The 25,139-nt window shown below is 46.1% G+C and overlaps 1 protein-coding gene and 1 non-coding gene across 2 annotated transcripts in view; one reads left to right on the top strand and one right to left on the bottom strand.

Annotated features, from left to right (window-relative positions):
* Positions 1-25,139, top strand: part of LOC126480740 (myosin light chain kinase, smooth muscle-like) — a 212,196-nt gene that overhangs the window by 117,386 nt on the left and 69,671 nt on the right. Inside the window, exon 5 of the mRNA XM_050104010.1 lies at positions 5,413-5,575. Within this exon, the coding sequence (XP_049959967.1) occupies positions 5,413-5,575 (163 nt within the window). The remainder of the gene's footprint in view (positions 1-5,412; positions 5,576-25,139) is intronic.
* Trnas-uga (transfer RNA serine (anticodon UGA)) lies at positions 20,530-20,603 on the bottom strand. The gene has a single exon. It is a non-coding gene; the product is annotated as a tRNA-Ser (tRNA).

Raw genomic sequence — 25,139 nt, 5'->3', positions numbered from 1 at the left:
CTCCCCCAACCGGATTGTAGACGGCTTGCATTCCGTCGGCCGAAATCCCTGAGACTTCACACCAGCCTCTCACATCCCAAGTCCAGGTCTGCTACTCTGTAGGTTTGGCATGACTCGGGCCGGAATTGGACAAATTGGTCAGAGGACAGGCAGCCAGCAGAACTCCATCACGAAGTGTTAGCCGTGGTTTCTCTGAAACTCAACAGACCATCATTTTCTTTAGCTCGAGATGGCTCGGTCATATTTGCAATGAAATCTGCGAGATTTCGGCAGCACGCAAGATGTTACTTCGCCCTGGGTTATACTGTGTTGCAGTGTTAGCTGTTCTGCACACTCCGCCCGAGGCCCGTGTCTCAAACTCGTCCGCCAGAGAGTCCGACGTAATGTCGACAGTGCTAGCCAGTGGCTTACTCGATTAGCACACCAACCGAGCTGGCCTCTATTGCCTGGCAGAAGCCGGAATAAGATTTTAGAATATTTTATAACTCGCGTGCCGAACTTTTCGTTGCGCAGCAAAACACAGAGCATGAGCGCGGATTGAGAAGGGATTAGAAAGGATATCACTTGTGTTCTTTTCTATCAAGCAACGCCGGCATTTGCTTATGTGATTTAGAGAAACCACGAAAATTTTTAATCTGAATTTCGTGACATGGTTAACCTTCCTCCTACTAATCGGCCTATCCTGCTTGCGATATAAAGTATGACAGTGGATCGCGTGTATGCACAATGGACTTTTTTATAATTGTATAAGGCTATCTTTCCCGAAGAAGTGATTCCGATGAGTAGGAGGAAAGTGTACAACCGACCCTTCTCATGGAAAGTCTACTAAAATTAAAAGTAATTAAACCGAACAGAGCTATAATTTGGAAAATGAAAGTTATTTTGTGCATTCACTCACGGACAACACTGGACACAAAAGGGATACCACTGATCATGAATCCAAAAGTTACACTAATGAACGAAAAGGAAGTAATTAACGGCCACCAGCCCACTAGGGCAATTTACATCCAAAATCCTGTACAAGATGATGGAAAAGAAAAACATGCATTATTAAACACTGACGTGACAACTGAAGGTTGTAAAGTTTTTTGACACTAATTTTAAGTGAGTATATAATCATAAATAAAACTGAGAAGTCACTCTTACGTTATGTTTGGCATTAAATTTTGAAAAAGGCAATCGAGTAATGATTTGAAAATATGCAGTTAAACTGTATGTTAGTACTGAACTTCGTTACGTGAAGAATGACTTCCACTGACGTCAGCATAACGTCATCAAAGAAATTTAGAAAAAAGCAAGCACTTTTTACTTTGCCGTACTTATTTTGCAAATTGGATTTGATATTATTGTCTGAACAACTGTGCCTTTTTTTACTGACTTGAACAGAATTAAAATTGCTAGAATACGTACCAAACCAAACAGCCATGTGCTCCAAGCTATATGCAAAATAAATGAAATATCTGCACTCTTAATTTGTGCATTTGTTTAGATTTTGATTTTTTCCAATGATTGATTCTCAAACTTGAAAAATGAAATTGCTTTACTTTAGTCATATACTGAAGCCTCTGTTGTACAACAGTTTATTGTAAGTAGACTGAGGCTAAAATTATTAAAAGAGAATTTATTCATTAATAAACTTGCTGTAACTATTCAGTTTGTTTCTTATGAGACTCAGTTAGCATATTAGGGGAAAAAAAGGAACAAGGACCCTGCTTGGTAACAATGTCTGGGGGCAATGAGGACACAATAGCCCTGAGTGTAACTGATTATTACTTAAATAAATCTTATCAATCAAATCACATTCAGTGGTGCTGCTGGGTTAGCCGTTAATACTTTCTACCAATGAACAGTCTTACTTCAGTGCTGTGCATACGACGAAACTCGGAGCCGACGACGAAACTGTGTTGCTGGAACTGCTGCTGTTGCTGAAGACGGTAGCATATTGTGGGGCCACGGCTAATTATAGGAACGGCCAATCGTAATTAATACAGCCTCTTCCGCCCGTCCACTGTCCGCACTCCTGCTCTACACATCTGACCGGAGCGCGTACATGATGCCGCCGAAATGGTGCTCTCTACTGCGAGAGCGTTAACACCACACTCCCGCACACTACAAGCGCTGGAACCCGTCTCTTTCTCTCTCCTCGCGCTCTGCACAACAACTCCCTACCCAAAGCTTTTAAAGCGCACAAGCCCTGCTATTATCGTTGCTAGTCGATGCAAATAACAATTCCTTTGGCTTTTTCGCAGAGCTTATAAGTTCCACAGTAAAACGCAGATAAATACAATGAAACGTCAACAGACCTCTACCTAAATGTGCACATACAGTGAAGCAATGTCATTGCTCATAAAGGAAAGTACTTAAATTACAAATATTTATATACAATTCAAAAAACATTATATAACGGTAGCAGGTGTCATGCATCCTGCAATTTCGGTGTTACAAGGGATCTGAACCGTCGCTCCCTGGTGCCTTACCTCTGTGCCGTCTCCCGCTCGGTGCCTTTTTTGATAACAACTGTTCTCAACGTCTTTATTTGTTCCTATATAAGTTATCTCAAATAAAATTTGTCAGTGTAAATGTCAAATTAGTCCAGTTTAACATTAATTAATTTTTACATGTTTGTCTAGGAAGCTTCTTACGCTGTTGCAACTAAACCATTACCAACAAATTTTTGGGAACAAGATGCTGCTTAAACCTATGTTAGTATACTGTGAGATACACAGAGATGAGCCAAAACATTACGTTACTGCCCAGTGTGATACTGAACGCCACCTGATGGCATCACCAGCACGTGACTCACAGGGGAAAGTACGTAGGCGGGGCAGTGATGAATGGAGAATCGTTTAGTGACAATATGGCCGGAGATAAGGAAATCACTGACATTAGCAACTTTCAAAAAGGGCAGATGGTTGTGGCCCAGCACCTGGGAAAGCGCATCTCGAAAATAGCGATGCTAGTCAGTTGTTCGCTTGCTGCTTCCGTGAGCTCTATGAAAAGTGCTTGAAGGACTAAGAATTCTCGAATAGGCGATGAGGCGTTGGACATCCACGGATCACCACAGAACATGGAGGTCGGAGGCTTGCACATTCCGTAGAGCAGGATAGTCGGCGATCTGTGACACATTCGGCGACAGAGCACAGCACCGGTGCAGGCGCCAGTGTGTCACAGATGACCATTCAGTGCGCATTTTTGAACACGGAACCCTTCAGCACGCGATGTCTGTGTGGTCTCATGTCGACTCTAAGGTCATCGAGATCGGACCTGCATCAACACAAACACGCTGCCTGCTCAGGTGAATCACATTTATTGTTGTAGCCAGTCGACAGTCATCTCCAGATAAGCCAGGTCAAAGTTGTAGAGGCCACAAGGGGCAGAATTATGATATGGGGGTGGGGGGGGGGGGCATTAACCGTGACTCCCAGAAGACCTGTTGTAGTAATCCACAGCAGCTGTGGACTATATGGACTTTACTGCGAACTACCTGCATTCCTCCACACTCGATGTCTCCCCCGATGGCGATGGTTTTTTCCAGCAGGATAACTGCCCGTGTCTCGAGATACATCTTCCAGCAGGATAACACTCTGTGCCGCAAGGTGCACTACAGTGAAGTCACCTAGACGTTTTAGCCACCAAATTTGCCTGACGTGAACCCTGTGGAACATATACTACTGGCCATTAAAATTGCTACACCAAGAAGAAATGCAGATGATAAATGGGTATTTATTGGACAAATATATTATACTAGAAGTGACTGGCATATTGTGACGAGCCAGTTGCTCGGCCACCATTGACCAGACGTTCTCAATTGGTGAGAGAACTGGAGAATGTGCTGGCCAGGGCACCAGTCGAACATTTTCTGTATCCAGAAAGGCCCGTACAGGACCTGCAACATGCGGTCGAGCATTATCCTACTGAAATGTGGGGGTTCGCAGGGTTCGAATGAAGGGTAGAGCCACGGGTCGTAACACATCTGAAATATAATGTCCACTGTTCAAAGTGCCGTCAATGCGAACAAGAGGTGACCGAGACGTGTAACCAATGGCACCCTATACCATCACGCCGGGTGATACGTTAGTATGGCGATGACGAATACACGCTTCCAATGTCCGTTCACCGCGATGTTGCCAAACAGGGATGCGACCATTATGATACTGTAAACAGAACCTGTATTCATCCGAAACAATGATGTTTTCCCATTCGTGCACCCAGCTTCGTCGTTGAGCACACCATCGCAGGCGCTCCTGTCTGTGATGATGCAGTGTCAAGGGTAACCGCATCCATGGTCTCCGAGCTGATAGTCCATGCTGCTGCAAACGTCGTCGAACTGTTCGTGCAGATGTTTGTTGTCTTGCAATCGTCCCCATCTGTTGACTCAGGGATCGAGACGTGGCTGCACGATCCGTTACGTTACAGCCATGCGGATAAGATGCCTGTCATTTCGACTGCTAGTGATACGAGGCCGTTGGGATCCAACACGGCGTTCCATATTACCCTCCTGAAGCCACCGATTTCATATTCTGCCAACAGTCATTAGATATCGACCAACCCGAGCAGCAATATCGCGATACAATAACCGCAATCGCTATAGCGTACAATCCGACCTTTATCAAAGTCGGAAACGTGATGGTACGCATTTCTCCTCCTTACAGGAGGCATCACAACGTTTCACCAGGCAACGCCGGTCAACTGCTGCTTGTCTATGAGAAATCGGTTTGGAAACTTTCCTCATGTCAGCACGTTGTAGGTGTCGCCAACGGCGCCAACCTTGTGTGAATGCTCTGAAAAGCAAATCATTTGCCTATTACAGCATCTTCTTCCTGTCGGTTAATTTTCGCGTCTGTAGCACGTCATCTTCGTGGTGTAGCAGTTTTAATGGCCAGTAGTGTATCTGGAACGCCATCGGGTGCCAGCAGCGGGTCGCAAAACACGGGCTCCTACGTTACGAGAACTGCGTGACCTGTGCGCAGTTACGTGGCGCCACATATCTGCGCAGACTTAATGACTTGTCGAGTACGATCCACGCGGAATCGCTGCTGTGTTTCGTTCCAAAGTTGCAGCAGTTCAAAAATGGTTCAAATGGCTCTGAGCACTATGGGACTCAACTGCTGTGGTCATAAGTCCCCTAGAACTTAGAACTACTTAAACCTAACTAACCTAAGGACAGCACACAACACCCAGCCATCACGAGGCAGAGAAAATCCCTGACCCCGCCGGGAATCGAAACCGGGAACCCGGGCGTGGGAAGCGAGAACGCTACCGCACGACCACGAGATGCGGGCCAAAGTTGCAGCAGTGTCCGTAATGTTTTGGCTCATCCGCGCACACCCGCTCGCGGCGTGCTAGCCGGCGCATTGTCAGTGCAGTGAGGAGAGCTCACGTGTGCACGTGTGTGTGTGTGTGTTTGTGCAGGGCCGGGAGCTGTCGGCGGGCGGCAGGCTGAGCATCGAGACGGCGGCCGGCGAGTCTCGGCTGACGCTGTCGCGCATCACGGCCGACGACAGCGGCAAGTACGTGGTGTGCGTGGCCAACGCGCTCGGAGAGGACTGCCACTACGCCTCGCTCGCCGTGGAAGGTAAGGCACCGCCTGCGCCGCTCACCACGCACTCACACCTCGCCGCTTACATTTCCAGCCTCGAATTTGTTCCTTAGCAGCTGTTTCTTTCACGTCCACGTGCTTTTTCCACAAGCACACGTCTGTGAGCTACTCGCAAGGTTGAATATACCTTCTCCGGCTCAAAATAAGCATTTGACATGAAACATGCGTTTGTCTCGTCCTCAAAGACGTCTTCACATCGCGCAAAGTCTTTCTCGCTCTTCGATCGTGAAACATTATACACGATATCATGCTCGGAGGAAGGAAACGTTTACAGGCGCAGCTGGATCACTTCACAGCGCTGCTACACTCACGAAATACACTGGTGTCCAAAATTAAAGCAACAAAGGGAAATTTTGCAAGGCTGCGTTTATTTTGCGTCAAAACAGTATAAACAGGTATAGTAAAGTAGAAACAATATAAACAATACATAAGATAATCAACTGCAGCATTCGCGATGGTAGATAATAATGTTCTTCGTTTTTTCCAACTTAACGGACTTACACACACATTCCGGCAACTGGTAAATGTGCCCAGTTTGGGATGCCTGTCGGGACGAATCCAATGGTATGTAACAGTAAGGTCTTTGAAGGTCAACGAAGGTCAAAAACGTCGCATGAACGTCCATTTACAGAAGGTGATGACCATTGGTATCAGTGCGGTGCTGCAATCTTCTTGTCATAGATTGCGTGGTATTCCTTGTCACTTCGACACTTATCAAATCACATACTCTGACAATCCCTCTCGTATACCGTGCAAATAGTAAACATTCGCCGAATACGGCGCATCAGTCTAGCGCGCCACTGACATGTAAACACCATTCCACGGTTTCGCAATACAACACTAATTGGAACAGTAAGACTACTATCGTCGAATCAAGTGAATGTGAATAATGTATTCCTTCGAAGAACAAGTCGATATGCTTCTCATTTACGGAGAATGCCAACGAAATTCAGTGAGAGCAGGAGACTTATACGGTGAAAGATATCCTCAACGTACTCACCCTACACGTCGTACACTTAAATATGTGTATGATAAAATAAGAATAACTGGATCTTTAACACATTGGAAACATATCCGGCAAAGGAAAGTTACTAACAAGGAAACGGAAATTGGTATTTTTGTCACTGTGGTTCGAGATCCTTGTGTTAGTTCGCGTCAGCCCGCAGGAGAATCGGGCGTGAGCCAGAGTAGTGTTGCTCATGTTCTGCATCGCAATAAATATACCATATCAGTCTCCACCAAGAATTAACTGGTACGGATTGTATGTGTCGCACTGAATTCTGCCGATGGGCTCAACTTCAGATTCAGAGGGATGACACATTTATTAATTTGATTTTATTTATTGAAGAGGCTACATTCACGAATCGTACTGTTACACATCATTGGATTCGTCTCGATAGCCGCTATCAGAAAATAAGTACCGAACTATAGCGTCCCATTATAAAAAAAAAAAAAGGAAAAACGTTGACCTTCATATTTCTGAAGCGACTCCACCTAGGAACAAAAGACCAACGTTGTCGCATGCAACTTTTGTCCCACAAACTTCTCAATTCCTATCACACTTTCGGAGTTATTCTAGATGGCATTAGTTAGCGACTCCCCCTGTATACTGAAGTCGCTTGCGCTATTTTCCAGTCGCTCGGGACTTTGTACTGGGTGAGGGATTCACGATAAATGCAAGCTAGCCAGGGGGTCAGTGTCGCAGAGGGATTCTAAATCTTTCAGTTATTTCTCTACGCCAGGTATGCTTATTTCTATGTCGTCTGTCCGATGGTCAAATGACAGCATGTTTGTACGGTTCTCCTGTGTGAACGATTCCATGAACGTGAAATTACATTAGCGCGATTACGTTCTTGTTGCAACATTTTATACGGTGTAATTTGTCTGATCTAGTTGTCCGAAGTCCTTGGAACTGTGAACCAACAATCCATCTGCACTCTGAGGGAAATTCCGCAGCGTACTTAGTAATATTAAATTTCTTATATGAGTTTCTTCATCCTGAAGGAAGCGTGAGCTGTGTACAGAGAGTGAAAAGGTACCGCGCGTGATCCACCCTAACGACAAGAGAGCGCCAGATGTCCGGAGGTCAGGCTTGTTATCACACAGATGCCCTGCCCGTGTTTGTATTTACTGACCCGATACACGCCGCATGTTTGAGTCATTCGCGTTGTCAGCACAGTGGGAAGTGAAATCTTAGCCTCTACGATGCACCAACTGTTCCCTCAGTCTGTATTTCTCATTTTAATTCTAAACTGTATAGTACGCACGAAGCGCACGACTTAAGAGCGAAGTGCACTCTTGTTGTTTCGCAACAGAGGACGACATACTGCTTCAAAGTTGCTCACATCCTCGCCAGTTCGAACTGTAGCCCGTGCCTCACTTCGACCTTAGGGAACAATGCTCTTAGTAAGTAATTCTTCCAGTTTTTCAGTTTCTCTGCCCATCCGCGTCTCCCTTCTAGACATGTCTACAGCGTAACACATTATCTACAATTTCATATTACCGCAAAGACTCTCTGTTTCGATTCTACGTCTACCGTTCCAGCTTAAGGAAACAAACTTTTGCCCGTAGTACCCTGTCAAAACATGGTTACGACGTACTGGGATGTGAATAAGTTCCAAAACTAGCAGACCTCGAATTATACCTTTTATTCGAAGCTGACTGGTACCCACAGCTTGAAATTATTATAATGAAATTACCTGAGACCGTCTTCAAACCCAGGAAGTGGTGCAAACAGCAGTACTAGCCTAGCTACGTGTTTGTCACTGTCGAGGAGATTCTGAAAATACCACAGGAACTTCATTTGTTCCTTTTGTCCTTTTTCTGCTTTTAGACCTTCTGTGGTAGCATGGACACAACTTAATCATTTTATTTTAAAAGCTTGCCTGAAAGCCACTCCCCTCCCCTTCGGCGAACAGTCAGAATCCAGATATATGGGGATGAATTGTTCTCTACTGGCGACCAATGACAATGGCACGATTTTTATGCAGAGATTACTGCCAGCGACTATGCTTCTTGTATCGTCAGTACACCAAAGAACCAGAGAACACACCCACACAGACATGCCTGCACAACTGACAGGAACGAGACGTGGATTTGATGGCAGCGCGGATGTGTCGATGCGCAGAATCAGCTTTGGGAAGTGACGAAGCGGGAAGACTGGCAGGCGGTCACCCACAAGCACTTCACGCTGGCGAAGTGGATGTTCTGGCAGTCGGTAGTTGTCGTAGCTGAGTTACGATACCGCAATCGTCTCCAGCTGTCTTTTTAAACGGCGTTGCCTTCGCACTACCGCCATGCAGCATACTTACTCAATGCCTGCTCCAACAGCTGCTCGTTCTTCGTGTTTTGCTGTCACTGCCGATAATTATCCGTGAACTGAATAACGCAACAGCCTATTTTGGGGTCGCTATGAGGACATAACATAAGAAATGACGATTAAGACAAAATTTTGTTACTAAGGACAACCAAGACTACGTTCATAAATGACCATCGTATATAGGTTTACAATATATGGGCAGTTTTATTTCCAGGTACTTCACGAACGCAATACTGAGGTTTTTAACTATTTTTTCAATAATTTTTTTCTATAAATTAAGATTTAGATTCAATACGATGGTGCCCAAAGACATTGCACCTCTTCGTGATACAATGTGGCAGTTCTGTAGTACAGGTTCTGTAATATCTGTGAACTCGAGCGAGTAGCAGAGAAATTTGGAAAAAAATTCAGAGAGAAGAAATGAAAACTTCGAAGTTTGCTGGTGATATTGTGAATTGTCAGAGGCGACGGAGGACTCATAAGAAGAGCTGCATAGTATGGATAGTGTCTCGAATATGTTTTAGAAGACAAATATCAACAAAAGTAAAAGAAGGGTAATTGAATGTATTCGAGTTAAACCAGGCAATTCTGAAGAAATGTATTAGGAAATTGGACACTAGAAGCGGTAGATGACCTTTGCCGCTTGGGCACGAAACAACTGACTGACAATAGCAGGAAAGTCGTTTCTGGAAACGAGAAATTTGTTAATATCGAATGCAAATTTGGATGTTAGCCAGTATTTCCCGAAGGTATTTCTCTGGAGTGAAGCCCGTACAGAAGCGAAACGTAGAGCTTAAACTGTTCGGGCAAGTAGAGATTAGAGGCTTTTAAAGCATGGTACTACAGAATAATGCTGAAGGTAGATCGCGTAACTAATGAGAAGAATATGAATCAAACTGGAGAGGAGATACACGTGTAGTTCAACTTGACTAAAAGAAGGGATCGGTTGCTAGGACACGTCGTGAGGAGTAAAAGAGTAGCCACTTTGGTAATGGAGCGAAGAATGGGCGTTCAGAGGGTGACCGAGACTTGACTACAGCAGGTGGAGATGGAAGCAGTTACGCTCAAACGAAGCCACTGGCGCAGGATAGGCTAACGGGTACAGCTGCGTGTAACCAGTCGCCGGAATGAAGGCCTCATAAACAGTGATACCTGAGTCGTTAGTCCGACCAGACTGCTGCTCAGCAGTAACACTGCAGTTCTGAAGAACGCAAAGCGAATTTCAGACGTTACTGTGTCAAAAGCGACCAAATCTGCGGACAAACGTAGGTATGTTTCTTTTTAACCGAAATTTGTGTACAGGAATAATCAACATTCTCTCTGGTACAGAAATGTATAATACAGGCATGATAACTACCGTTATTGAAACGTATTTGACGGTTATGAATATACGCAAGGCTCTGACGCTATCACGGCCTTCACTTCCCGACCACACGAAGCGACAGGTCCGTCACAGCTCGCGAGTCACTTCCTGTGCAAATGGATGGTCCAGTTGCGCGCTGTGCTACATTACCGAGACTCGAAGCGGCGACACGTGTTGTCTGTGCCGTTGCTGGATCTCGCGTGTTGTTAGCAAGCATTCCGAGTCGTCTCGCGAGCTCACTTATTTCACTTAGATTTCGTGAGAGAACTCGAAAAAGAAATCCAGTCTGAATCGTTACTATTAGCCAGGATACGGAAGAAGAGACCGAACTGGTAGCGCACAGATCCCAGTGAGCGTCACAAAACTGATTTCTTTATTCATATAACACAGAGAACAGTTTTCGAAGATTTGTTGTATTCATAAAAACAACTTTACAGAAATAATCAAACAGTAAAAACAGAAATTTTTCCAAAGAAAATTCCGCAGTGGCTGTCTCAATGATTTTTATTAAATCTGCGACTGGTTTGGCACCACTTATCGGTGCATCCTCAGGCAGTATACGCTATTTACAACATGCTAACGTTGAACATTGCCCTGTAGCACTCCCCACCATTCACGTCCAATATACCGTCATCTGGTGAAACCGGTAGTTAAAATTACAATTTTTTTTTTTAATTTTTAAATGCTGGGAGCGGCAATGACCGTGCAAGCTGAGGGGAGCCGCGCGGCAGCGGGCACGGCCTGACTGACTGGCCGAAAGCCGGAGTGCACTCCATTTTTAAATTTTAACTCCCGCTTTCTCCAGATGACGGTATATTGGACGTGAATGGTGGGGAGTGGCTACAGGGCGATGTTCAACGTTAGCAGGTTATAGATAGCGTATATTGCCTGAAGATGCACCGATAAGTGGAGCGAAACTGGTCGCAGATTTAATAAAAATGATTGATAGAGCCAGTGCGGAATTTTCTTCGGAAAAGTGTCGAAGTTTGGCTGTGGTTGCCCGCCCTACAAAACTATATGTTAAAAACAGAAATACACGCGCGGCAGTTTATTGACGAAATAGTCCCATTGAGATCTACGGTTAGCTGGTCGAATTCGCAATCCGTCTCTTGTACATCACACCAGTCAGTATAAACATGTTATCGCCTGCTCAAGTTCTACAAATTCATGCGTCTCCTGATGGCTCGTGTAATTCGTCAAGCACAATCAGCGGACTTAGCCGAAAATTGTCGCACAAACTGATTCACCTATAGTTATACGACAATCATTTCCTCATTTTATGATTATGTCTGTATAACGCAGCTTTCTCACTATGTAATCCTTTTTAAAAATAACTACTATACACTGATGAGCGAAAACGTTATGCTCGCTGCTGTCGCTGATGGTACGTGACGCCGTAAGAGAAGTATATGAGCGGAGCAGAGACAAATGGGGAATCATTCTAGCGACGAGAAGAGGCGCAAACGCGGAAATCCGCTAATTTAAGCGACTTTGGCAAGAGCGAGTATGCAGTGTCCCTGTGCCTGGGAGCGAGCACCTCTGAAACAGCGAAACTGGTCGGCCGTTCGCGTGTTACTGTCGTGAGCATCTGTGGACAGTTGTTGAAGAATGCTGAGCAGGCAACAAGAAGTTGAACGTCTGTACCTCATCGCAGAACGTAGGGATCGGAGGCTTGCCCGCCCTCTACAGTGAGACAGGCGGTGAGCTGTGGCAGACCTGACGACAGAGCACAGTGCTGGCGCAGTCGCAGGTGCTTTGGAGCACACCCATCAGTACACAGTGCTGAACATGGTCTTCTGCAGCAGAGGACCGTTACGTGTTCCCACGTTGACCAAACAATATCGTCAATTATGATTACAGTGGGGACGGGATCATCGAGATTGAATCGCGGATCGATGGTATCATGCCGCCTGGTCCGATGAACCCCGTTTGTTGTTAAACCAGGTCGAAGGCCGTGTCCAGATACCCTGCCATCCAGGCGAGCGACTGTTTGAAGCATGCAGCGCATCGCGGACGCAGGGGACATTCAGCTGGGTTTCCATGGGGGCTGCGGTAATAACCGAAGGCACCATCGCAGTTGTCGACTACATGAACATTATTAAGGACCACCTGTAGCCCCTTATACTTGATGTCTTCCCCAACAGCGATGGCATCTTCCAGCAGGATAACTCTGCGTGTCACAAGGACAGAATCGTGCTGCAGTGGTTTGAGGAGCATGATAGTGAACTGATGTTGATGTCTTGGCCAACATATTTGGCTTATCTGAATCCGATGAAACCCAACTGGGACGCTATTGGGCGCCAGGCTCCGCGCCCACAAACCTACCGCCCCTAAATTACGGGATGTGTGTGACCTGTGCAGAGGTCTCTCATGCCACAAACCTCTCTCGAAACCTATCAGGTACTTGTCGAATCCATGCCACGCAGAATCATTGCTGGATTGCGCTCCAGAAGTGGACAAACACACTTTAAAGTAGGTGGTCAATATGTTTTGGCTCATCTGTGTACTTTTCAGAATCGTTGGGCTATTGAAATCATTAAAACGACTTACGTAATAAGTTTATTAAATGTCGATCGGCATTAACGTATTCTCTCGTATTCTATAAGCATAATAAAAAAAAACATTATTGAAATTCGATAGATCAAGAAATTTCGTGTCTGGCTTTCTTAATACATTGCTTCAACGAATATTATGCAATTTGTGGTGTCACCGCCAGACACCACACTTGCTAGGTGGTAGCCTTTAAATCGGCCGCGGTCCGGTAGTATACGTCGGACCCGCGTGTCGCCACTATCAGTGATTGCAGACCGAGCGCCGCCACACGGCAGGTCTAGAGAGACTTCCTAGCACTCGCCCCAGTTGTGCAGCCGACTTTGCTAGCGATGGTTCACTGACAAAATACGCTCTCATTTGCCGAGACGATAGTTAGCATAGCCTTCAGCTACGTCATTTGCTACGACCTAGCAAGGCGCCATTATCATTTGCTATTTATCTTGTGATGCATGTACCGTCAGACCGATGTTCACCAATTATGGATTAAAGTTAAGTATTCCAGAAGCTACGTACCTTTTTTGCTAGTCTCTATTCCTTTAGCTGTTCCAGACCTCACGCCAGCCTGCGTGAGCTTAAACGCGTGCCTTTCGGCTATCTCATAGTGGCTTGGCTGTCTTGCCAAGTCACAACACAATTGATTTTTTTTTTCTATAAAATGTGGACGCAAATTCAACGGTTTCGAGTTTTAAACTTGTTGAGCCATGCTGGTTGGATGCACGCATCGTCAGTTTGCGCATCTCCGAGAGCAGACTTATAGTCTTGAGCAGATCTGAGACAGCTGAAGCTGCTAGTTCCACTTATCGTTCCGACTGCAAAGACTCTTAACATACATTTGTCTCTAACCACTGAAAAGGAGTTTGTCGCAGAGGCTAAAAGTGAACGTAGTGAAAACTACGAACAAGGGCTATTCGAAAAGTAAGGTCCGATCGGGCGCGAAATGGAAACCACTATGAAAATCCGACAAATCTTTGCACAGACGTTTTGGACAGTGGCTCTAGTACGCATCAAATAGCGTCAAATCGCTCTTTTCAAATCTGAGCGCACTGTGAACGAGTAAAGGTGCCTAGAACAACAGTCTCTTCCACCAAGTACGAGGGTCGGCTGAGAGATTTCGCCCCAAGTTATGCAGCCCACCTAACATAACCGCCACGCACGTCCTTCTTCATGCCAATTCTCAGCCGCACTCTGCAGGGGCAGCGAAGACGCCTCTGTAGCCTTTTCGATGAGAAGTGTTCGATCACGCACGACACAATCATAATTGGCTCGTCCTGAATATCATCTCTGTTCACACGAAACGCTGGATATGAAGACAACACTTGGGCACAGACAACGCGCCATAGACCAGCGGAGAGAATTGTCGGAAAGCACGAGTGGCTGCCTTCTATGACGAGGGTGTTGGAAAGCTGGTATTACGCTACAATAAATGTCTAAGTCGGAGCGTCGAATATGCAGAGAAGTAGCTGGAAGGTGTAGCTAAGTCTTGTAAATAAAACATTTTTTACTTTTATGGTCTCTGTAACGTCAGCGATCGGACCTTACTTTCCGAACAGTCCTCGTACAAGGAGGGCAATAGAACGAGCCAGGAATGTGATTGCTCTCTAGTACTCACATTTACATCGAAAATTCTAGAACATTTGCAGAGTTTTTCTCCTCAGCTGTTTACGTATTTGACGTATTCAGAATTTGGTACAACACCTACTAAAGAAGTTTTGTGATCCCCTGACCATAGGACGAACGTCAGAAAATTATACACTAGTATATAATCGTCCACCACTTTCTATCGCAAAACTACTACATTCACAGCTAAAACTAGTCTGTGCCACAACCAGAGGACGTCAGTGAGAATCCCACAGTAATGCGACTAGTTACTACTTCTGTTTAGCAAATATTTGCTGTAATCACTTTTAATTCTGGAACTGACCGAAATGGAATGGTTTTCGAGTAGGACGTCAGATTTTTTGATTGATGGATGTAATATTATTCTGACGAGTTTGTGACCACTACAATCAGCCAAAATACAGTAAAAAAGAATATATCAGAACCCCGCCTCAGCAACTCCGCATACGACACACCAAAGCTACGAGTCTGGGCCGAGCGGTTCTTGGCGCTACGGTCTGGTACCGCGGGACCGCTACGGTCGCAGGTTCGAATCCTGCCTCGGGCATGGATGTGTGTGATGTCCTTAGGTTAATTAGGTTTAAGTAGTTCTAAGTACTAGGGGACTGATGACCTCAGAAGTTAAGTCCCATAGTGCTCAGAGCCATTTACGAGTCAGGATTATCAGATAATTGCTGTGCATTTTGAATTTCGAGAACTTTTATTCATTATTATTAGCCACAGGAGCATAAAGTAAGGCTATGAGATGTACAATCGAACGAGACACTGTGCTGAACATATCCTGAGAAATACGGCACCGGATATTGCTCTCTAAGAAGAATCTTTATGGTCGTCTGGTGGGGTGATTATTGTTTGTGTTATACGGAAAAATTCGAGACATCGTTAGCAGTACTTTTAGATTACTGTTACTCATAGGTCACGCTTTCAACAGCATAATCTGTGTGTTTAGATTTTTTTTTTTTTTTGCCGCTCTTGGGGCTTTCCGCGGGATATGATTGTCCACGTCGTGTTAAAAGTTCGTCAGCTTGGCAACTACATCTTTGTATTTTCCTCGTCTCGCTCCACATATTGATGATAATAAAGAAAATTCGGTCTACTGACATCATCACTTGTTTCAGTGCTGTACGTAGGTAACCGAGATGGATCCGAAAATAAAGTTGTACTCATCTGCGGAAAGCGTAGCGCCTGGCCGCATTCTGGTGCAGCCGCGGTCAGCTTGATTATCTTCCAGAGGGCCGCAACTGTCAGTACAGGAATAACTCCGGCCCGCGGCCAGCGTGTATTCGCGGAAGCCGAGATTCGCGCCGCCTGGCTGGCTGGCTGGCGACCCACCGGTGGGCAGCAGGCAGCAGGCAGCAGGGGGCCGGCGCCTCCAGGTGCAGCGCCAGAGTGCGCCGGCGGCGTCCAGTTCGTCCACCAAGAGTTGATCATAGCGTGTCTTGCGTATGGTCACGTCAGCTGTCATAGCAAAAAATATTCAGTACTCATTTCAGAAGTATTTTCGTCGACAGATGCCAAGACAGTAGGTAATTTCTAAATTATTACACTTATTATGCATTGAAATATACGTTTGTGACGCGAGAAGCCTATGAAGATACGAGTCCGCACATCAACTCTCAGATACAAATCTTTATTTTAACAGCGATTCTTTTCACTGTTTTCAAGCGATTCTCTACAACCATTCTCCACAATGCCGGATGATCGCTGTGGGTCAGCAAATGATGTTTCCCAGCTCTTGATTTAGCTGTGGTTGTTGCTTCGCCTGTCCACTTCAAAAGCCTGCCAGCAGTCGACTTGGCCAGCTTTAGAAGGGTTCGGATGTCCTTGGTGGGTCTGTTACTCAGGTGACACCGAATGACTAGTCCACGTTCGGAATCACTTGCGTTGTCCTGACTGACCCACCCTGCTGTTACCGCTTCTCTTTTGGCAGCACAGTGCTACCCGCCTCCTTCTACACCGGCAGGTCCACCTTTCGATATATCTAGTGTTCAGTTCCTCCTCATTACGTAGGGGTCTCCGAATACTTTCGATCCGCTTAGTTCTCGCACTCTCGCTTGCTGTCCCTTACAACGTGACATTAGCTTTCAGGTCTTTGTAATATGCTAAGACGTGAAAGTCACGTGCCATCTACACTGGACCAACTGTATTTGATGGGGCGCGGACCGAGCGTTCTGTGTGTGTGTGGGAGGGATTGGGGGGGGGGGGGGGGGGGAAGGGGCCGGAGGTTGACAGTTTATCTACGTCTGCATCCTCCAAGTACTACAACTGGTTGTGGTCCCTGCTGGTAACGAGTGGCAGATTCCTACGATTTTAATAGTAACAGAAAAGTATATAAAGTATTTTAATGTAACAGTAATTCTTTACATCAGTCCTTAAAGCATCGCTTTAGTGTGTTGTTGTTGTGGTCTTCTGTCCTGAGACTGATTTGATGCAGCTCTCCATGCTACTCTATGCTGTGCAAGCTTCTTCATCTCCCAGTGCCTACTGCAACCTACATCCTTCTGAATCTACTTAGTTTATTCATCTCTTGGTCTCCCTCTACGATTTTTATCCTCCACGCTGCCCTCCAATACTACATAGGTGATCCCTTGATCCTCTTTACTAAGACTTGCAGTAAATTGCAGTTCAGGGAAAAACGTCATTTGAAAAGCATTTGTCCGTAAATTTGAGAAGTATATGTGTCTTACGATTTGATTTAAGAAGTGTAACAGCAACGTATTCGCACAGGTTTGACAGCGTCGAAATGCGATATTAAATCGAAGTGTGCGCTCACCACTACCATAATTTTGCGAGGTTCCGGGGCTAGCAGTGTATTTAACACTAAATTCTTCTAGAATCTTCATATGTAAATGATGCTCTAAGCCCCCCCTATTGTAACTCCGACTTTTGCTGTTGCACATGGATTAAAAAGAAACGCGAACTGACTCTAATCGACCCTGCAAGTGGAGTAGAAAAGAGTTTGGCACCTGCAATAGTTTAATTTGATAAATAAGTTAAGTAAAGGAAAGTTTCATTAACGTAGTGTGAAATGATAGGGTTGCTCTACCGATTAACAGAATGAAAATTCTGTCCAAAATAACAATATGATTTATTAGGACTAAACTCAAAATAATAAACAAAACACATGAAACATTTACAATACATCAAATTGGCTCAAATTGGATACTCAAATAAATGCTGTGAGGGTGAAGTTGTCCCTAAACTACATTATGACATTTATGACGAAGTGGTGTGTGGAGCCAATTCCTTGCAACTCAAATCTTAAGAGAAACACACAGCCAACCCAACATTAATTGCTGCTACAGTAGTGAGAACTCAGACAATGAACACCCAAGACAGAACAAAGGTAGAAAAAGACGAACAGGCGCGCTCTGCTGAGCTCTGACTATCACCTAGCAAAACTGCCTGCTTTGCCAGTGCTGCAGACATACATTACCAAGTTGTCTTCTTAACTGCAAGGACACGATCTGGCGTACCGGAGGCGATGGCTGGTTGCTTCAACGTCCCGTCGTGGTGATGATAATGTCGCGAGTATAGCCCGGAACAAATTATCCTGGTCTGGTTGTACCAGACTAAAGACTTCCTAGCAACACAAATGCGCCTCTGAGGGAGGCGAAGAAGGCTCGCCACACAATCACTGACGGTACAGTGATTGATTTTAACAAGCGAAGTCACACAGTAACTCCGATACAGTCAACTTTAGCCAAAACTGCTCAAGACAGACAACATAGGCCGCTTGTACGCAGAACGCTCAATTGCCAACTGTACCCGGAAAGTTACATTGAAGTCGAAACTTCAGCAACTTCGTCAAACAGTTACAATTAAATAAGAGTATATTAGACAGCCAACGGAAGGCAGGCTGTCCAGAGCAGCGAGAGCTCAGTCTTGTAACCTACTCCGACCAAAAAGGCGAGAGCCGACTCTTCTCAAGAGCACCCGCACAAACAGAACACAGAACATTCCCGCTCCCACGACAGTGGTTAAACGTTCCAATCAGCAACTCGAAAGTCGGCGGAAAATTCCACTCTATTGCCGAAGCACTACCATTCCACCAATGGAGATTCTTGGCGGCAATTTCTGCGCCGATTTTGCTACGTCACGGAGCTATGCCCTGAGCAAGCCAATCACAGTTACGATTTTGCAGAAAGCGCGGGAATTTGCCCGCCAAGACTGCCTGGGAACACAAGTCATTCCCACGCCTCGTCGGTAGCCCGCCAGAAAGTGTTTTCGCTAAGTTTCTGCGAAGTAACGGAATCTCTAGCCCAGCCGCTCCTTCAGGCCCCTGTGGGCGTGTCTCTGCCACTCTTATGACAATGTCGGCGTCTGGAAAGCATTCACTCGACTCCATCACACTCGTCGGCTTAACCCTTTCAAGATCAGCGGAGCCCGCCTGTCACCGGACCACCCGGATGACGAGAGACGCTGCGTGGGAAGTCCTCGTGTTAAGGAATAGCGACTTTTCACCCCATGCAATTACAGAGGAAGATCGAATTACTCAGACTAAGATAGAAATATGAGAGGGGGCTCATGCCACCTCTCAGTTTCACTTGGTAGTACAAGTGTGAACATGCGTGGGCAGACTACAGGCATTGTGAGCGTGTAAATAGGGTGGATGTTGTTTTCTATCTACAACTACATAGATATTCCGCAAGCCACCGTATGGTGCGTGACGGAGGGTACCCTGTAACACTACTAGTCATTTCGTTTCCTGCTCCACTCGCAAATAGAGCGACGGAAAAACGACTATCTGTATGACTCCGTATGAGCCCCAATTTCTCTCACCTTATCTTCGGCCGGCCGTTGTGGCCGTGCGGTTCTAGGCGCTTCAGTCCGGAACCACACTGCTGCTACGGTCGCAGGTTCCAATGCTGCCTCGGACATGGATGTGTGTGATGTCCTTAGGTTACTTAGGTTTAAGTAGTTCTAAGTCTAGGGGACTGATGACCACAGATGTTAAGTCCCATAGTGCTCAGAGCCATTTCATCCATTTTTGAACCTTATCTTCGTGGTCCTTCCGCGCTATGTGTGTTGGCGGCAGTAGAATCCTTCGGCAGTCAGCTTCAAACGCCCATTCTCTCAATTTTCTCAATAGCGTCAGTCAAAAAGATGTGTGTGTTAAATCTTATGGGACTTAACTGCTCAGGTCATCAGTCCCTAAGCTTACACACTACTTAACCTAAATTATCCTAAGGACAAACACACACACCCATGCCCGAGGGAGGACTCGAACCTCCGCCGGGACCAGCTGCACAGTACATGACTGCAGCGCCTGAGACCGGTCGGCTAATCCCGCGCGGCTTAGTAGAAAAAAACGTCACCTTCCCTCTAGGGATTCCCATTTGACTCCCCGAAGCATCTCTGTAGCACTTACGTGTTGTTCCGCCGACGTTCAAGGAAGTCAGGCTTCTTGTTGTATTTCTCTTGATCTGTCTTGCATTACTGAAATCCTGTTGTTTGCAGGTCCCAACTGTGGACACAGGAACCTCATCAGTTCAGTTGTTGGCAGCAGGCGCGGTCAGTCATTCAATGAGCGCCTCTGCCCGGTTGCAATGTTTACCGTAGGCAGTGGGGCTGCATACCAGCCCACTTGGTCTGCAGCGTCTTGTGCAACAGCCTTTATTTTCTGGAATTCGTGGTCATTTTCAAGACTGTTACTTTCCTTGCTACTTTCTTCTACAAACGTTAGCTGAGAAACTGTTATACGTAAGAATATAACCTTTTTTTTAGTAAAAATGTAAATGCCATGTGACTAGGGCCTCCCGTCGGGTAGACCCTTAACCGGGTGCAAGTGTTGCGATTTGACGCCACTTTGGCGACTTGAGCGTCGATGGAGATGAAATGATGATGATTAGGACAACGCAACACACAGTCCCTGAGCGGAGAAAATCTCCGACCCAGCCGGAAGTCGAAGCTTTTGTTTATTTATTTATTTATTTAAATCTCGTTTTGTTCGCTTTCGTTCGTTGCATCCGCTCGGGGCGGACGTCGTAAGACATCCGTTTAAATGATGATTAACTGACAACCTCAGATGCCGACAGGTGTTGTTGATATACCTCGATGTGGATAGCTGAAAATGTGTGCCCCGACCGGGACTCGAACCCGGGATCTCCTGCTTTCATGGCAGACGCTCTATCCATCTGAGCCACCGAGGACACAGATGAACAGCGCGACTGCAGGGACTTATCCCTTGCACGCTTCCCGTGAGACCCACATTCCCAACTGTCTACAATCCTGCATATGTATTGTACCTTATTCACAATTGCCCACCCACTCATTACTAGCGCACGCTTTGGCGATTCCCGTAAGAGTTGGGGCAACCTGTGCGCATTCGCACAAACGAAGGACAATGGCTGGGTAGCCTTTTATTCCAGGGAAAAGCTGCAAGGTCATCAACAGTAACAGTTCTTTCGAGAACAAGTTACTGTCTTCGTATATATAGTTAAAAGGCTACCCAGCCGCCGCGTGGGATTAGCCGAGCGGTCTAGGGCGCCTCAATCATGGACTGTGCGGCTGGTCCCGGCAGAGGTTCGAGTGCTCCCTCGGGCATGGGTGTGTGTGTGTTTGTCCTTAGGATAGTTTAATTTAAGTAGTGTGTAAGCTTATGGACTGATGACCTTAGCAGTTAAGTCCCATAAGATTTCACACACATTTGAACATTTTTTTTTTTCTACCCAGCCATTGACCTTCGTCTGTGCGAATGCGCACAGGTTGCCCCAACTCTTACGGGAATCGCCAAAGCGTGCGCGAGTAATGAGTGGGTGGGCAATTGTCAATAAGGTACAATACATATGTAGAATTGTGGACAGTTGGGAATGAGTGTCTCACGGGAAGCGTGCAGGGGATAAGTCCCTGCAGTCGCGCTATTCATCTGTGTCCTCTGTGGCACAGATGGATAGAGCGTCTGCCATGTAAGCAGGAGATCCCGGGTTCGAGTCCCGGTAGGGGCACACATTTTCAGCTATCCACATCGAGGTATATCAACAACACCTGTCGGCAGCTGATGGTTTCAGTTAGTCATCATTTATTCCAGGGAAAAGCTGCACGGTCATCAACAGTAACTGTTCTTTCGAGAACAGTTGCTGTCTTCGTATACATCCGTTTAAGTTCGTTGTGGATCGACTAACTCAGTTTTATTACAGAGTGCTGTTAACCCTCTGACCGAACACGCTGAGCTACAGCCTGGGCCCTTAGGATTGACATTCTGTCGCGCTGACCACTCAGCTACCGGAGGCGGACACCTTTTTTTAGGGAAGTACTGTGACCGCGCCCTGACCTCGCTTGCACCCGCGCCTCTCGTGGCCCTCCGTTTCCGCCCAGTGCGTCCGCCACAGTTCGGCGGCGTGCGACACACTGTGTAACAAGAGGCGGCGGCGGCAGGCGGGCAGGCCGGCAGAGGCATCTGGCGGCGCGCCGCTCAATTCGCGGCGGGCCTAGGGCAAGGGCGGCCGTCTGTTTGTGGGCCGCTGGGAAGTGGGAAGCCCGCGCCGACGGGCCCAGACCCGTTTACCGAGCCGGCCTCCAGCTCATTCCCGCAGCGTCTCCCGCCAGGCGGTCACCACTTCCGTGGAAAAACCGCGTGCCGTCTCGTGCGTAGAACGGCGCGTCCAGCTGTGGTCGCCTATTTGGAGAAAGCCTGGACGCCTCTCGCGTTTTCTCCAGATGCTCTCGCAGGAACATTCGTCTGTTGTTCAAAATCTGTTAACTTGTTGGTCTCGCTGCTGTATTTCATACTCAGCTTTCAATTCTGCACCGGTCTGTTGCTGGACGATAACTATTCCCCTGCTACAAATCTGTTACGTTAAAAATATGAATTGACCTGCTCTCCAAGGGAGAATATTGTCGCTATTTTACCTGTAACCATCAATCCATTTCTGTAGCAGATGCACCTAGATTTTGATCTCGAAACTTGAAACATCCCCTTTGGAAAATTATAAATGACAGTGCTGGTAAACCCCTCACGTTATTTGATTTTCAAACAGCTGAGCAAAACTGAACGTACTCAGACATTTCTGTCTTTACTTATTCTGATCAACACTAAACTAACACACAATATTTTTTTTTTAGCGCAACGCAGTCTGACTTTCAATAATCCCTACAAAAGAATGGCCCTGACTAACAATAACCTATACCTTTCATGAATCACTTACCTCACAAAAAATCTTCGTTACTCAAACTACTGCACTGCAGCAAGCGCCAATACTGCCAGCTAAATAAAAGATTCAAACTACTGAAGGCACTAACTACTGATAGCCATAGTTAGCAAATGGAAGATTTTGGTAGAGATCAAACAATATATCAGTTCATGACATCCAACCTTAGAGATTTACTCTTTCTGATGGACACACGTCCAGATCGTCCGCTCTCAAAATTCTGCCATCTCTCTCTCCCCACATCCACAACTTCTGGCGGCTCACCTCCAACTGCGCAATGCTACGCGCTGTTCAGATCCAACTGTCCAACACTACAGTAGCGAATATTTCAACAACGCCAACCAGCCACAGACTGCACACAGCACAGCCAGTGATTTTCATACAGAGCGCTACGTGGCGTTACCAATAAAAAAAAAACCTAAACAGGCTACTTACAAACTATCCTTAGCAAGCATATTGCAGAATCACTTTAATCGTGCTTTACGATGAAAATGCTTAAGTGTTAAAAACATCACTTTACTTACATTTCAATGAAATTTGACGTTGTCAAAACGGAGCACGCAATCTATTTTGCAAACCACGTTTTCTCATTCGCGATTATCTTTATCTGATTGTATGGAATTATAACAATTTACCCCTTTTTACTCTTCTGAGTCGTCAACAGAACAAATGTTTTCTTACAAAAATTGTACGTCGAGCAGTCGCTTCACTGTGGCCTGGCCAATTGAGGTCACGTCAACAGAAATGACCGAAACAGGCGTTATGTGATTCTTCGACTTGTTACTTTTGCAACAAAACACCAGTTCTAATGATGGCTGAAAAGAGTCGAAAGCGGTGAACTGCTGTAAGCACATCCAATGTGATCGGTACACCTGTGAATAAATATGTATATACAGGGCGTACATAAAGTGCGGGAACACTTCCAATCATTTATTGCAGAATAAGTAAACATTGTACAGATGTAATACATATTGCATTTTGAAGAGTAACTCTGGAAGTTTCTTTTTCTTTTTTTTCTTTTTTCTTTTTTTTTTAACAAACATTCAATATGTGAACCCGGCAGGCATCAATACGGTAATCGAGTTCTTGCCACACCCGTTCCAGCATGGCATCGTCGACTGTGGCAGTCGCTTCCCGTATTCTCTACCGGAGCTCTTCTACAACACGTGGTAGAGGCGGTACATACACCAGATCTTTAATGTGTCCCCACAGAAAAAAGAGCCGGCCAATGTGGCCGAGCGGTTCTAGGCGCTTCAGCCTGGAATCGCGAGACCGCTACGGTCACAGGTTCGAATCCTGCCTCGGGCATGGATGTGAGTGATGTCCTTAGGTTAGTTAGGTTTAAGTAGTTTTAAGTTCTATGGGACTCATGACCTCAGATGTTAAGTCCCATAGCGCTCAGAGCCATTTTTGCACAGAAAAAAGTCCCATAGAGTGAGATCTGGTGATCGGGGAGGCCATTTCATGAAACAGCTGTCCCCTTCTGTAGCACGGCCGATCCGTCGATGCGGCAGCTCCGTGTTCAGGTATCCACGAACTTGACGATGAAAATGGGGTGGAGACCCATCCTGCTGAAAGATGAACGGAGAGTCCGATTGCACTTGAGGCTTCAGCCATTGCTGCAGCATGCCCAGGCAGGAATATCCAGTGACAGTGCTCTCGGCGAAGTGCTCTCGCACCTGAACTCGCCATGTTTGCGACTAGCGCTGACTATTGGCAAATTGCCAAACTACGCTGTGGCGGTATACATGAAAAAAAACTTTCGGGGTTTCTCTTCAAAATAGCTGGCGCACTCAATTCGCCTCTTTAGGCTGAATGCTTACCACGAAAGAGGGACGCATTGCAGAAAGACCAGGCTGGAGAAACGTTTCGGGTAATGGAATTATCTGCTGCGGTATTCGTTTACAACGGCGTTAGGCGTCCTTGCGCCAGGGGAAAGCAGTTCGCGGTTGACTCATCTGCATCAGTGACGGTGCTGGGAACTGCGAACGCAGCCTTGCGAAAGCTTCTGATGTTCCTGGACAGAGACTAGGTTAGATGATTCATTGCCTAACGTCCGCTGGGGACCGCCAACTGCTTCCAGAATCACTCCTCCTTCGTTCGCAGAGTATTGTGCGAACAACCTGGCACATCACTCGATGATAATAAACAGAAATACACACGCATACTTCTCTAGGTCGTATTCCCTGTTCACACCACTATGTGTGTGTGACTGATGATTCAGATTCGTTTTCGAACTTCCGAAGATTTCACTTCAGATAACTGTTGTTGTTGTAGTCTTCAGTCCAGAGACTGGTCTGATGCAGCTCTCCTTGCTACTCTATCCTGTGCAAGCTTCTTCATCTCCCAGTACCTACTGCAACCTACATCCTTCTGAATCTGCTTAGTGTATTCATCTCTAGGTCTCTCTCTACGATTTTTACCCTACACACTGCCCTCCTATACTAAATTGGTGATCCCTTGATGCCTCAGAACATGTCCTACCAACCGATCCCTTCTTCTAGTCAAGTTGTGCCACAGATTTCTCTTTCTCCCCAA

The sequence above is a fragment of the Schistocerca serialis genome, chromosome 5 (genome assembly GCF_023864345.2).
Source record: "Schistocerca serialis cubense isolate TAMUIC-IGC-003099 chromosome 5, iqSchSeri2.2, whole genome shotgun sequence".
Taxonomy (NCBI): domain Eukaryota; kingdom Metazoa; phylum Arthropoda; class Insecta; order Orthoptera; family Acrididae; genus Schistocerca; species Schistocerca serialis.
This window is presented reverse-complemented; position numbering and strand designations above follow the sequence as displayed.